Raw genomic sequence first — 15250 nt, 5'->3', positions numbered from 1 at the left:
TTCTTGTTCTGGTGGAGTACCGGAGTCGACGGAAAAGCGCTCAGCGGTCGATTTATCGCATCTATACTAGATGCGATAAATCGACCCCCCGCTGGATCAATCACTGCCTGCCGATCTGGCAGACAGTGTAGACAAGCCCTGAGGCCTGGAGGCCCAGTACATACAGTAACTTCTCACTTAAAGTACTCCCGCTTAAGGTTGTTTCGAAGTTACGTCGCTGCTCCATTAGGGAACATGCTTGTTTAAAGTTGTGCAATGCTCCCTTATAACGTCGTTTGGCTACCTGCTCTGTCCACTACTTGTAAGATTCTGTGGAAGAGCAACTACTTTACAAGGGAGCATTGCACAAGTTCCTCTTCTCCGCCTCCTCCCCCTCCCTCCCAGCACTTCCCCATAGGCGCTTAGGACTTTCTGGGAGGGAGGTGGAGGAGTGGGGACGCGGCATGCTCCGGAGAGGAGGTGGAGTGGGGGTCGGAAGAGGTGGGCCTGGAGTGGAGAAGGGACGGGAATAGGTGGGCCTGGAGCATCCCCTGGAAAAGTCGGTGCCTGTTCTGGGGGGAAGCTGCCGCTGCACAAGGTGCTTTTTGGCATCCTTGCCTGCAGAGGGCTGTGCCTGTGTGGGGTAAGCCAGGGGCACCTCCCTACCACAGTACAGTACAGAACTGTACAGTATATAATGCCTTTTGTCTGCCCCAAAAAAATTTCCTTGGAACCAAACCCCCCGCATTTACATTAAATATTATGGGAAAATTGGATTCGTTTAACATCGTTTCACTTAAAGTTGCATTTTTCAGGAACATAACTTCAACGTTAAATGAGGAATTACTGTATAGTAGGACGAGCCCTGTCACCTTAGGGTTCTTGAGGGGGTGAGAAGCTTGATTTTATTATTTTAATTCATTTCTTCAGTTTTTTAATTTTATATGTTCATTCCTGTTTTTCTCCTTTTCTCATTTTGTAGCTGAACGAAGGATTCTTCTTGTGGTTTCTTTCTACAAGCCCAAGACAGGAGCAGTCCACAGGAAGGACATCCCTGCAGGCTGCTCTGTGTAGCTCACTGAGTTCCCTCCATCCTTCTTCTTCTACCTACGGCACTGGAGCACCCAGGGGGACACAGGTTTGTGCAGCAGGGACAAATGGGTGCCTGAGCACATAGGAGAGGCAAGTGGCTTTACTTGGTGGGGAAAAAGAGGGAATTCATTTTCCTGTGTGTCTGTTAGCTAATGACTCTGTTCTCTTCTCTTTTTTAGATCTCAGGAGTACAGTAGAGCTGATGAGGTAGTGGGTGGACAGCTGTGGCAGCCCACCAGTAAAGTATGTACATTAGTGAGTGTTTGAATGCATCTGTGGGTGTCTAGATGTCTACACTGATTTTGTCCCTTTTTGTTACTCCTGAGGAACAAAGCAAAAGGTTATTTTTTTTAAATCTCTTTTATTAGTTTTATTTTGATTATGCTTTTGTGTCCTCCTTTAGGAACCAATTCAATCAAGCACCGAAGCATGTGCTTAAGTCCCAATAAAATCAATGACAGGTAAGCATGTGCTTTGATGAACTGAGGTCTAAAATCTGGAAATCAGAGATGGTGACAGTCAGAGCTAGCTGACAGCAGCCAAGATCTGCATGCAGCCACCTTCAGAGAATCATATAAATGCAGGACTGGACAGGGCCATCCCTAGAGATTGAGGTGCCCTACGAGCCCCAAGCCTCTGGGGGGGCGGTATCCCAGGCCTCTGAGGGGTGGGGGGGGGCTGCGCTCAAAGGCTTTGGGAGGCAGGAGCAGCCAGTGTAAGAAGGCAGCAGGGGTTGGGCCCATCCCCGCACTCACGGGGCACTGGGAAGTGGAGCGACCCAGTCCAAGCCTGCTCCACTCTGCTCCCCCAGCTCCCAGGCTTGGGAGAAGGGGGGTAACCTCCCCCCAGCACTCACAGGCGGTGCGGGCTGGGTCTGGGTCACTCCACTTCCCACTGCCTGGTAAGTACAGGGCAGACCTGACCCCAACCCCTGCTGCAGTCCCCCGGGACGCATAGCTCAGGGGACAGGGTTGGGAGGGGGGAAGGGGTGGAGTGGGGGCGGGGCTGGGGCAGAGCAGGGGCGGAGTAGGGTGGGGGCTGAGGAGAAGGGGTCGGGCAGGAGCTGAGGCAGCTTTCCTAAGCTCTGCTGTGGGCAGCCCACAAGGGGCCGGCTCAGCCATCTAGGGGATCGGGCTGACCACTGGAGCTGGATGCAGCACGCAACTGCGTAGGGCACCAGGTGCCCCAAATTTCCTGGTGCCCTATGCAGCTGCATAGTTTGTGTATGGGTAGGGATGGCCCTGGGCCTGGAACAGACATTGAGGGGTCATCTATCTCAGTCCCATGCACTAAGGCGGGACCAAGTTAACCTAGATCATCCCTGACAGGTGTTTGTCTAACATATTCTTTAAAACCTCCAATGATGGGGATTCCACAACTTCCCTCGGAAGCCTATTCCAGAGCTTAACGACCCTTAGAGTTAGAAAGTTTTTCCTAATATCTACTCTAAATCTCCTTTGCTGCAGATTAAGCCCACTACTTCTTGTCCTACCTTCGGTGAACAAAGAGAACAATTGATCACAAACTCTTTATAACAGCCCTTAAAATAGCTGAAGACTGTTATTGGGCCTCCCCATGATGAATAAGCAGCATGCTATGGGGGTTGATACATAAAGCATGCCAAATTCTTCCAGGTGGACAAGGCCGAAGAGTTTTCTTTAGTTCAAGTGGTAGAGGACTGTGGTTTTGAAGTGGAAGTTCCTGGTGTGACGTTATTGACTTGAACTGGGACTGTATAGAACATTGTTGCAACCAAGATCCTGCAGTGGCAGCAAATCATGTATAAAGGGGGTCAAATAAGGCGTCTAAGACAAGGTTATGGTTTGCTGGTTAGGATTATGCTATCTGTTTGCATGCATCATTTTTGTATTTAAAGATAAGTATTGGCTCTATATTGTCTATATTCCAAACTTATGCTATGCTTCTGGGTGACACCCCAGACAAGTTGGTGTCAGCTCTGCCTAGCCTGCTTGATGGCCCATTAAGGATCATCAGCTATACAAGTGACCCACTGAGAGAAGGCAGACACGTCTTGTGACTCAGCAAGGTATGCAGGGACCTGCCTATGGACAGAACTCTGAGGTTTTTCCAGGCCATATGATGGACAGCTTGTCTTTGGAACAAAGAAAGAAAGACTACATGGCAAGAGAATATAAAAAGCTGCTGCAGCTCCTCCATCTTGTCTTCAATCCTGCTTCTTACCTCTGGAGGAACTTTGCTACACTGAAGCTTTGAACCAAGGACTGAAAGACCCATCCCAGCTGTGGATGTACTCCAGAGACTTGATTTGAACCTGCAGTTTATTCTATCACTGCTGCAAGCCTGAACAAAGAACTTTGCCATTACTCTATGTAATTGATTCCATTTAACCAATTCTAGCTCTCATCTATATCTTTCCTTTTATGAATAAACCTTTAGCTTCTAAAGGATTGGCAATAGTGTGATTTGTGGGTAAGATCTGATTTGTATATTAACCTGGGTCTGGGGCTTGATCCTTTGGGATCGAGAGAACCTTTTTCCTTTTACTGGGGTATTGGTTTTCATAACCATTTATCCCTATAACGAGTGGCACTGGTGGAAATACTGGGAAACTGGAGTGTCTAATGGAATTGCTTGTGTGACTTGTGGTTAGTCAGTGGGGTGAGACCAAAGACTGCTCTGTTTGGCTGGTTTGGTTTGCCTTAGAGGTGGGAAAACCCCAGCCTTGGGCTGTAACTGCCCTGCTTTAAGCAATTTGTCTGAATTGGCACTCTCAGTTGGGTCCTGCCAGAACCAGCATTGTTACACCTGGGTACCAAGATACATCCTGTGTTTGTGTGTGTATACTCTATTGTATCTTGTAATAAGCTCTTCTGGAACTGTATTGTTGTAAAATTTTAAAAAATTATATAACAACACACATGCTGAACTCTTAGTATAATTCTATTTAGCATTTATACAATGCCAACATTTATACAGCAGCGTATATCACCAATGCACTGTATGAGCACATGAAACTATGAACACTATGCAGCAATACATTCAACATAAATAGCCATTCAATGCATACCTAAAAATAGTAATCAAGGGACGCTTCAGACAATGGACATTGTTAAAAAAACAAACAGACAAAATTTACTGCACTGTGGTTTTTGACTTTGCAGATGCATTTGCAGTCTTCCCCATATTTAGCTACAGAAGAGTGAAAACTGAAGTTTTGAAATACTAAGTATCAATTAAGTAAATGATTGCATGGATCCAACTGAGACTAGAATCTGGTCTGAGTTCAAAAGATAGCCTAAAGGTAACAGCATAGGTATGGGTGGCACAAATTACATTCTCAAGTAACTGCTGTGGAAACTAATACATCTTGAAAGAAAAATAAGTGATTTTTTCCCCTCGTGAAACTGACTCAGATATCGGCAACAATCAGGTACATAAGCGATTCTCATTCAATTGTTTACAAACTCCTCTGTGAATTTGTCTTCGCCCTGTAACTTCCCTGCTATTTCAGTACTTAGCTTCTCTCGAGTCAAGATGCATGATTGTGTCAAACTGTTTAATAAAGTGTGCAAATCCTAGCATATAGCCCTTACAGACTATCTATATATATAGCAAGTACAGATTTTGACAAGTAGAAGTTACAAAAAATCTAAGAAATAACCCTCCCCCCCCCCAAGAATTATTAAGTGAAATGTTTGAAAACATAAGATGATTATAGAAAGAGGAATCTGTACTGTAGCAAATTGTTTAAAATTAAAACCAATATAGCTCATAACATTTTGGAAAAAGAATGCCAAACTGCATGAACAGAAGATACTTTACCTTTAAGGTATTTTAAGATATTTTACCTTATCCAGTAGTGTAATTTCACAATGAAATGCCATTAGCACTCCATGAGTATGTAAATGAAGACAACTAAATTAGTCCCAGTATGAATGTTAATTAGTCTGTTATGATGGTACTTTGGTATACCTAATATGATGCTGTCAAGCTAAACAATGAGTTCTTTCTAAAGAAAAGATTAATGGGTCTTTAAAGCTGGCTAACTGTTATTTATTCCAGTCAGACCCACATGTACTAGAGATATCTTCAACCAAGACTTTGTTTGCCTTTTAAAATATTAGTTTGTCCCAGTTTTATTATTTAGCCATGCCATTTTTAAGTACAAATGAACTGGTACATTATGTATGCTGACTACGCACCACTGGCTTTTGCTTCTAGTTAGATCCATTAGCTAGATCTATTGAGTAGCAATCTAAAAGTAGCAACGGATAAAAATTATTTCCATTTGGGGTTATAGCTGGTATGGCATAAAAACCTTAGTCCTGTGAAGATAATTAATTAATTTAATAAAAGACTAATTCATTTACTGACAGGTGACTGAAATTATTGGCCAGAGTTAGGTGCAACAGCCTTGCATGGCGCATTTCTGTGTACATGCAAATCATGTAAGTACAAATAGCCATTTTCGGTACCAAGAGGGCTCTGTGTGTTTGCATACATTATGCTCGCACAAATGTATGCACACAATTGCACCTGAAAATTGAAAAGCCGGCACTCTTTTGTTTTGTTGTAGCACAACAGTGGAGTGAAGGAGGACTGGATAAGTTGCAGTAAGAATTCACCTGCACCCGCCACTTTCATAGGTAACTAAGAGTAAATAGGAAATTCAAGCAGAAAAGTAACACAGAGTGTTACCCTAGAAAGTGATTGAAGCAAGAATACAACTGAATCCAAGCTACACACCTCATCTTAACTCCTTTTCCACAGGAGGTGGAGTTTAGGGAGCATAGTGACAAGGCAGAAATGTGGGATTAAGAAAAAGGGTTGGGATGTGGCCTTAAATGATTCTCCCAGACCTTTCTCTTGTTCCTAAGGGCATGTCTACACTGGCACTTCATCGGCAAAACTTTTGTCTTTCGGGGTGTTTAAAAAAAGCACTCTCCTGTCCGATAAAGCTGCTGCCACTCATGGGAGGTGGAAGTTTTTTGTCAGCAGGAGAGCTCTCTCCTGCTGACAAACAACAGCTACACTGCGTGGCTTTTAGTGGCATGGTTGTAGTGGCACAGCTGTGTCGCTAAAAGCTGCATAATGTAGCCATAGCCTAAAACTTCAGTTGCCCAGAAGTGCCTGATGAAGAGTCAAGATTAAGTAACGGATGACTGTCAATTTTACAATCATTAGGAAAACTAAAGTCTTAGTGATACATGACTTAACCTATCGTCTAAATTATGAACTTAACAAGTTTACTCGAGGGAACCTTCAGCTTTAAAAATCTAAAATGTCAATGATTTGTCAATTCCTAGGATTAACAAACTGTACACATTTACAGAAGGAGATGTAGTATCCTTATAATGGAACTAGGACGAGAAGAAAGTGAAAAACCGATTGTCTGGATGTCTAAGATATGTTCACTATCTTTTAAAAAACCTATATCAAGTATAAACATCCTCTCTGATTAAAGGGTTTCACTTTATTTTTGTAGATTTCTTTAGATTAGGGAGTGGTATTCTCCCCAATCCTCATATTAAAATTTTTTCCCAAAAAATCTGTGATCCCGCTCAAAAACAACCTATCAATACATTATATACATAAAATTCAACTGTTCTACAGAAAGATCTCTTTTAAAAAATATAACCAATACAAGAATTAAATGTTACAACAAGAAAGCAGGCACTAATAAAACACAAGATTATCTATCTAGTTTCTAAATGTCACTGAGACTTCTAAAAGTGACTCAAACCTTTCTGAATTCTTCCTGGTTGTCATTAAAAATGGAATCTTACTCTTCTCTAAATTATGCTGTATCACTTAAGGCTGGCAACCAAACTGGCAATCTTCAACCAAACTGATCTGCATCTTTCCATTTATCAGAAAACTAGTAACAGCTCCCAATTTCTCTTCCATTGTACTCACCAATAAAGCATCTCTGACTCCAAAATTAGAGATAATATTTGCAGCAGCATTTCTTAAAAGCAGTTAAACAAAAACAGACACACTTACATTTGCGATAAGGTGGAAGACACTGCAGATACTGCTAGAAAAAGTGATGTTCTCAGCAATGTTTCTTAGGCACACTAAAAACATCCTGTTGCAAGCTAAATTTGTGCTGTCCAATGGAGCATCACCAATGCAAAACTGCAAACTGGAAATATGCATCTAGAGTAGAGACTGAGGAGAAATCATATTCTGTGCTGTTCAGTGGCCTTCAACCACAATCTGAAATATCAGGCTGGAACAGCACACAAGGTGGTAAACTATTTACCTACAATAATGTACTGCAGTTTTGTACTGCAATCTCCAGAATACACACTTAGGAGAGAAATGTACAGTAGGTGGGATTGCCTGGAGCACCAGTGATGAAAAAATATTAAAATGGTAACATTCCCAAGAGTCATCTAGTTACTCTGACAGGCAGATTCCCCAGCTGATATTAATGGTTATAGCTCCATTGAAGTTAGCAGATGATCTTCCCCTCAGTATACCTGAAGGGAAAAAACTGTATGAAAAAACTCAGTCGAAGAAATAGGCCCAGAAATCTGAAATGTTATATATTTTAAAATGCTGTATTTTGTCTGTCTTTGAAAGTAGTATCTGGATCAATGCTCCAGGACCCTCTATTTTGAGCTTAAAAAGAAAAAAGAAAGAAAGAAACTTCCACATGAAAGTCAAGCCTGACATGATTCACCTAAACCTGTTTTCCCCCCCTAAGAATAAACAGTAGTAACATAATTAGAACTCGCCTACATAGGGAAGTTAGTGTGGAGTTAGCGAGGGTGTGAATTTAAATTACAGCAAATTACCTACTCCACACTAACTCTCTCTTTGTCTGCACTAAGAGTGCCTTTTTTTGTGTGCTTTACCTGAATACACTTTGGAAGTGTATTCAGCTAGGGCGCACAAAGGCACTCTCACTGCAGAGTAAATGTCCACATCGGGAGCTGGTGTAGAGTAGTTAATGCACACTAACTACTTTGTACCAGCTACTCTGCACTTTTCCCCCAGGTAGACAAGCCCTTAGAAGTAATAACAGTAATGATGATTTCAGATAGAAATTCTCTCAGCTTACAGTGGAACAAATAATAGATATGCTCAATGAGCAACAAAAGGAAACAAATCTTGAGTTTTATATAAGGATAAATCTTGAGGATAATACTAATTTGATGATAAACAAGAAAATAACTGATCTCCAGTCAAATTACTGAACACCAATTTTTGGCAATCCCGCGTTATAGGTACGTTACTTATTCTGAGCACCTCATTTTGCAAATTTTAAAATTCACAGTAAGGAAACAGAGTAAATTATAGATGTGTTCCTAACATAGGTAGTTTTCTTCTGATCAGCTGTGAATTTCAGTATTTTTAAGAACTCCTCTGCACACAGACATATTCATCATGACCTGCATATATTTCTATTTGCAAAGTTGTTGAATACAAACACTAGTTCCTCTGAAGCACTCTCCACAAGATCAAGTACAGGCTAATTCATAAAGACAAGCAAGAAAAGGTAATATTTCCACCTTCCATGCAAGCTATATATAGTTATGGCATTTTCAAGAAAATCCTTTTGCAGCATTTACGTTGTAATATAAACATACTGCGCTTTGCATATTTCATTACAAAAGCAGAGTCATGTTCATATTAAACATTTTATTAAATATTAATAAAATTTATTTATTTATATTTATTTAAATTTTTATATTTAATTTTAATTTAATTCATATTTAATTTTATTAAATAAATGATAAGTTCAGTCCTTACCAAATTTTCCTGGTTCCTGGCAGCTATTTTCTGATCATCTTCTCCCCCATTTTTCATGTATTTGACCTCTTCCACTGGTTTGATCCTATACTCATCTGAGTACCAAGAAAAAAAGAAAGAAAGAAAAGTTTTGTATCAGTGTACTTCAGTAAATGGAAAAACAGCTGACTGGAAAAAACATGCTGCCTATTATCAACCAAGCCCTAAATGGTATAGACCCTAGTAAGGAAGAGAGCAGACTCTGAGATAACACCCACCATGGAAACAAGTCTAGAAAAGAAAACTTCAAAAAAGTGACTCAAAAGTAAATCTCATGCGGAATCACAGGCAAAAAATTCGCAGTTATCTCTGGAATTTGATCCAAACAGATGTGCATCTTGGACCCAGATCTAGAGCAATGTGTAAGGCACATCTCTTTGTTTAGGTTTTCCAGTAACTTCAGGCATTAAAATTTTCTATCATCTAAGTCTTCAAGCTACTATTGCCATCATGGATCCTCTCTGGGAAGATGGGTCTGATGCTCTGAAAGTCTGCATGCTCCCTATTTGTGGGAAGATATTGTTTGATACAGTTCTAACCTATGCAACGTGTGCCCAAGGTAACTTAAATGCTTATTACTAGTTCAAGAAAAAGTGAAGCAATTTTAAAATACAGAAACAGAGCAGAAAATTAGTATTAAAGAACTAAAGAGAATTTACAGCTAACAAAAATCTTATAGCAGGTAGTGTTTCATGGAATTGGTGAGGAAAACTGAGGACTTGTGTGATACTGGAGTACAGTCTATGCTTGCATTGAGGGAAGGAGGAAATGATTCATGTAAGCATCACTCACATGTCTAAGGCTAACATATCCTCATGTAAGACCAAATCTTGAGAGCCTTACAGAAACCCTGACCATAGGCGTCGGAACCTTTGTAGAAGGGGGTGGGGAGGGTGGCCAAGGCCAAAGTGGCAGGGGAATTAAAATACTACTTAAATATCCCACAGAGTACAACATAACGTAAGGGACCAGAATACAAAAGGAATCCACATTATAACATTTAAGGTATAATTATAGAATGCACAAATGAAAAAAAAAATAAGACAACTTTAATTCTAAACATCAGGACTGCATTTTATTTTTGCACTTCTTTTATTGTACTTCACTTGCATTTACATTTTACTATGTACAGTCCACTATTCATACTGCACTAATTATTGAACTGTAACTTGCAATTTGTAACATTACAATCAATCATCTTTGTTTATGTATAATGCATAATTTAAAAATTGTAACCTTAAATTCTAAATCTCCTTGGAAAAAGGCATCAGCCAAATAAACAATAACAAACAACTTTGAAGGGAGGTAAACATGTCCCCATATGAGAGCTACCATAAAAATGATTCTTCTAGTGTTTCATTAAAAAAATCAAATCAAAAATATATTTTTAGAAAACCTAAAAAACACCATCAACAGGCTGTAGCAGATAGAAGAAATACGATCTCTATTAAGCAAAAAATGTAAATAATGTAATTTTGATCACGCGATTATCTAGGATTGCAGTGGATATCTAGGAATGCATCTGATCCGATCTCACAGTGCATCTTGGCCTTTAGCAGTATGAGCCTATTTTCCCCACGATGCATATGTTTCTTTTCTGAAAAAAAAAGGGGGGGGAATGGCCCCTAGGCCCCCCTGGTTCCAGCATATGACCCTAACTCAGCAAAGCAAGTGTAAGGGCATGCTTAACTTTAAACGTGTGTAAATCCCACTGAAGTCAAAAGGAAGTTTAGTCTGACTAAGACTAAAGTAAAGACCACAGGATTTGGCCTTTATAAATGGTTCAGTACCTACTCCTTCCAACATTGCCACCACAGCAGTATGAATGGACATTATACATGTGGAGGAACAAGACTTACAGTACATAGTCTCCTTTGTTTTCTATATGTTGTGACCTACTATGAATGAGTTCTATAGTCCTTGCATCTCTGTATCATCTTTGGCATGCAAACAAGTGATGCACAGTAGCTATTATATATGAGTTTAGCTATATACTGTCTGGACTGAAAAAAAAGTTACAGATTCACAGTTAAATTAAAGTTGCAAATTTACTGAAATTCCAGTGAACTTTTATACATTTTCTGTATTTCCTTTTCCACTACTGCTGATAATTGAGATGCATGTCTAATATCCCCTGCTGGACCACAAAAAGCCTTTTTTTGTTCCATGGCACCACTGAACAAAATAGTAAGACAAGCTGTTTTTTCAACAACTAATTTGAAATGCCATTGCTGTAATGTTTTAACAGGCTGGAGCAAAGGTAACACAAAGTGCAGCTATGAACTCTGAGGGGAAAAAGCAACAAAAAACCCTTTCCCTTTCAAAGGATGTTCTTTCTTGAAAGTGAAATTTAAAGACAGACAGACAGATAGACCTACAGGGCTCAGAAAAAAGAAGCCCCATATTCTGCTATTACTTAATAAGTTTAATACTTTTCAGCTGCACATTTCCAAGGGGAACTAATTTTTAAATAATGGATGTCTATTCAAGTGTCAGTGAATTATCCAGAACTCAAAGCTCACATCTTATCAACATCCTATTACATGTGCATGCTATAATACAGTGAGAAATGTGAACATAATCACATGTAATCCTCCGCCTTTTCCCCCAGCTAAGAGGCAGTGCCCTGGGTACCTGTACAGTGAGGGTACATCAACACTGCGAAAACAGAAACAAAAACAAAAACAAAATGCAACAGCAAGTCTCAGAGCTCAGGTCAGCTCACCTGGGCTCCTGGGGCTCATGCTATGGGGCTAAAAATAGCAGTGCAGACATTCCCACTCAAGCTGGAGCTCAGTCTCTGAGACCTACCCCCTCGCTGGGGTTCAGAGCCCAAGTTCCAGCCAAAGTGGGATTATCTATACTGCTACTTCTAGCTCCGTTTGAGAGTCCTGTGAGCCCAAGTCAGTTGACCCTGGCTCTAAAACTTGCTGCAGTGTTGTTTTTTCCAGTGAAGATGTACCCGAACTCCTCAGTTGCTTCTCTGACCCTGTGCCATGTAGTAACATGTAGCCAGTGGATCCACAGGAGATGAAACCAGGGCTCTGCAAAGATCATCCCCCAGCCACAGCATCAGGGTGGATTGATTTAAAAAAAAAAGCAATTTAAATCAGTAAGCAGAAATCCTTCATTTAAATTATCGATTTTGACTGTGCTTTGCATTTGAACTTTTTAGTTATTTTTGTAAACAGACTGATTCACATTGGTTGGTAACCATTCAAACATGTTGATTTGCAACTAAATATAGCCTTTACACTAAGTTTGGTGCTCCTTTTTCCTAACCAGGAGGATAGACTATATCTATACATATTCATTTAAGTAATTACATAGCTTAATTTACATTTGTTTAGATTCTTAATTTTTACTCTTTTTTATAATGCTAGAAAATGTTGATTGATGCATTTCCTAGATGATTAATATGTTAGTTGTGATTTGTGTCAAGGTCTATTTGTATGGAAATTCAAATTCAGTTAAAAGTGCACAAAACCAAAACGTTATTTTTTTTATTAAATAAAACTACCTTAAATGTGCTGGGGAAAAAAAAATGTTTTACCAAAACATGTTTTATGGTTTAAACCAATTGATTTGTGAAACAAAGGAAGTATTATTTGTAGTCAGTGAATGAACTGAATGTTTCCCATCCTCATGTCCTTTAAGATTTTAGAACTAGTACATCTCCTCCTCTCACACCTAGTTTTTATTCATAGATTGGCAGAGGAAAACATGCTTTCCTGCTTTTTCAACTCCCAATCAGTTTCTTAGCTTTTATGAACCAGTCATTGAACTGAAATGAGTGAATAAACTGAAATGAAGAAAATATTCTCTCTGCACCTGCAAAAGAGGCTATTGCTGTCAAAAGCTGATTTAGCACTTCTACAAACGTTGGTTCCAGATGCTTAGCCAGTGACTGCCACCAGTTCAGTGGTTTGACATTCTTTAAAACTTTGCAGCAAACATGTACCGCTTATTTTTTGTATTTACATGATTTTAATAGATTACAGTATGGTTAGGCCTTACACCATAGGTGGTAATTTAATTTTAAATAGCTTTATTTAAAAATAAAACACAACCACCCTGTATTTAATTTACATCAAAAATCCAACTCAAATTAAAAAAAAAATTTTTTTAATTATCCATTTTTATTGACCATATATAGCATAAATCCTCCATGGGCATCTACAGAGAAAGTCTACCTCTGCTCTTCCTGGACCCCTGCATGCTGCAGAACAGCAGCATTCCCAATTGCAGACAGAGATGAGGCTCTTACAGCACATGCACAGATAAAATGTTAACACAGAATGAAACAGAATAAAAAACACTGGGGTATAAGAAGGCACAAAACAGGCAGGTAAAATAGGGCAAACCCTTCTGTTTTACTATTGGACTTTCATACAGTCTATTTCCCTTGCTAAGGGTTAACAATCAAAACAAAACAAATGAGTTTTCTTGGTTTTATTGCAACAGAAAGTAAGGTCTGGAAATGAAGCTACTCATTATACCAGCAACTATTTGGCAGCAAAAGAAATTCAGTCCCAAAACAGCTCACTTTTAAAAAGGGTAGTTTTAAACTGACAGTAATTGGTTTTTAATTTACTTGGTGGTTTTGTATTTGGTCTAGTTCATACGTGTTTCTAACCAATGTAAATAAAACTAAGATGGCTGTAAAAATGTGCCAAAAAGCAGCATTTCAGTAAGACAGAGCTAATACTGAAAATAGATATGTATTGATAATTTAAAGCAGTATTACTCTACCAGCAAATATAAACCAAGTCCTATTTCTGAATTCCATCAAAAAGGGAAGTTGAGAAATCAGAAAATTGCCATTCAAAAAGTCCTAAACACTATCAAGACTGGAAATACTGAGTTAAGATTGCAATATCAACCTTCCTTCCCCCCCCCCCCACCTTCAGTGATTTTCTCAATCCTCTTGAGAGCGCCACAGTAGATTCCACATGAAAAAAACTCAACGTTCCCTTTTGCACATATGAATTAGAAGAGCAGAAAACAAATAGAATAGAATAGAAAAGATTTTATATGCTTCATATAACCTGCAACAATTCCTATAGCATTGATGGAGTACAGAGAGAATCTCAGGCCAGACTAAGGGCCAGTAGGGTATCAAGTACTTGTGGCCCATATGTTCAATGTGGACATGAAAAAATTAATCTCTGGGCTATATCTGGAGCCTAATATACCTGACGAATATTGGGAAAAAGGTGAGGATAAATCGAGGAGAGCTGGATATCCAGCCTACATTGGGGTAGTGGACAAGGGCAGGGACTTGTATGGACTGTACATAAAGGGTCATGAGAGATGATGTGAACATGAGGAGAACTCCCTTATCAGTGAGTTTACAGATCACAAGCCAGTATGTAATGTTTTCCATGGGACAATAGGTGGGCTATGGTTTGTTGATAAAGGTTTGATAAGGGAAGGGTAGGGTGGGGGTAAGAGAGCAGAGATAAAGATGGTGTTGGGACCTTAAGTAAAGGTGATACCCAGTGCCTCTGACATTTGAACTACAAACTTCCAGTTACCTAACTTCAAATGTTTATAGTTATAACAACATTCTAATAATTATTATGGCATTAATACTTATAGCATTGGTAGCCTTAACTGCTCCAGTAATTTTGTGTATTTGGGAATTCCCTTAGTTATGTAAGTTTTGCATAGATCTTGGATTTGTGAGAGCTTGATGCGGAAGAGTCACACAACAAGTTGGAACAGAGAGTTGGAGCCAGGATGTCTATAGAAGAAAAGGAGGACTTGTGGCACCTTAGAGACTAACCAATTTATTTGAGCATGAGCTTTCGTGAGCTACAGCTCACGGTGCCACAAGTACTCCTTTTCTTTTTGCGAATACAGACTAACACGGCTGTTACTCTGAAAGATGTCTATAGAGTTTACAAGCTCCACAGGAATCCTGCCCTCCTCCTGCTCACTCTTTGTGCTGCTTGTAAATTCCATAAAAGTCCTGTTCCCAGCTCTTTTCCTGCTTGTTTAAGTTCTGCAGGAGTCTCCTACTCAGAGATTATAAGCAACATAGGTTTCTCAACCAGGTGTTTTAAATTCACTTTGAACTAGGACACTGAACCTAGAAATACTCCATACCTTGAAATGATGCACAGCACTTATCTCCAAGTGTTAGAGGACTTTTCCAAAAACAAAACAGTCATTTTTACATCACATCTCTCAAACAGGTTGAATAATTCATCTCAACCAGGAAGTCAAATATCAAACAGGATGGATAAAAATCAATTTAAAAAATAAACAGATTTTTAACATTTAAATTGGATTTTTTTTATTTAAATTCAATACAGGTTTATTTTTAAAATAAATTAATTTATTTAAAAAGAAATCAGAAATTTACAACTTACATTAAGGCCTTAATGTATTA

At 39.3% G+C, this 15250-nt stretch overlaps 1 protein-coding gene across 4 annotated transcripts in view; it reads right to left on the bottom strand.

The window, feature by feature from the left end:
• The window catches only part of C8H1orf21 (chromosome 8 C1orf21 homolog), a 201628-nt gene that overhangs the window by 77625 nt on the left and 108753 nt on the right, over positions 1 to 15250 (bottom strand). For all 4 annotated transcript variants that reach the window (XM_048861556.2, XM_048861553.2, XM_075131533.1 and 1 more), the window contains one exon: positions 8815 to 8909. In XM_048861556.2, coding sequence (XP_048717513.1) covers positions 8815 to 8909 — 95 coding nt within the window. The remainder of the gene's footprint in view (positions 1 to 8814; positions 8910 to 15250) is intronic.

The sequence above is a fragment of the Caretta caretta genome, chromosome 8 (assembly GCF_965140235.1).
Source record: "Caretta caretta isolate rCarCar2 chromosome 8, rCarCar1.hap1, whole genome shotgun sequence".
NCBI classification, from domain to species: domain Eukaryota; kingdom Metazoa; phylum Chordata; order Testudines; family Cheloniidae; genus Caretta; species Caretta caretta.
This window is presented reverse-complemented; position numbering and strand designations above follow the sequence as displayed.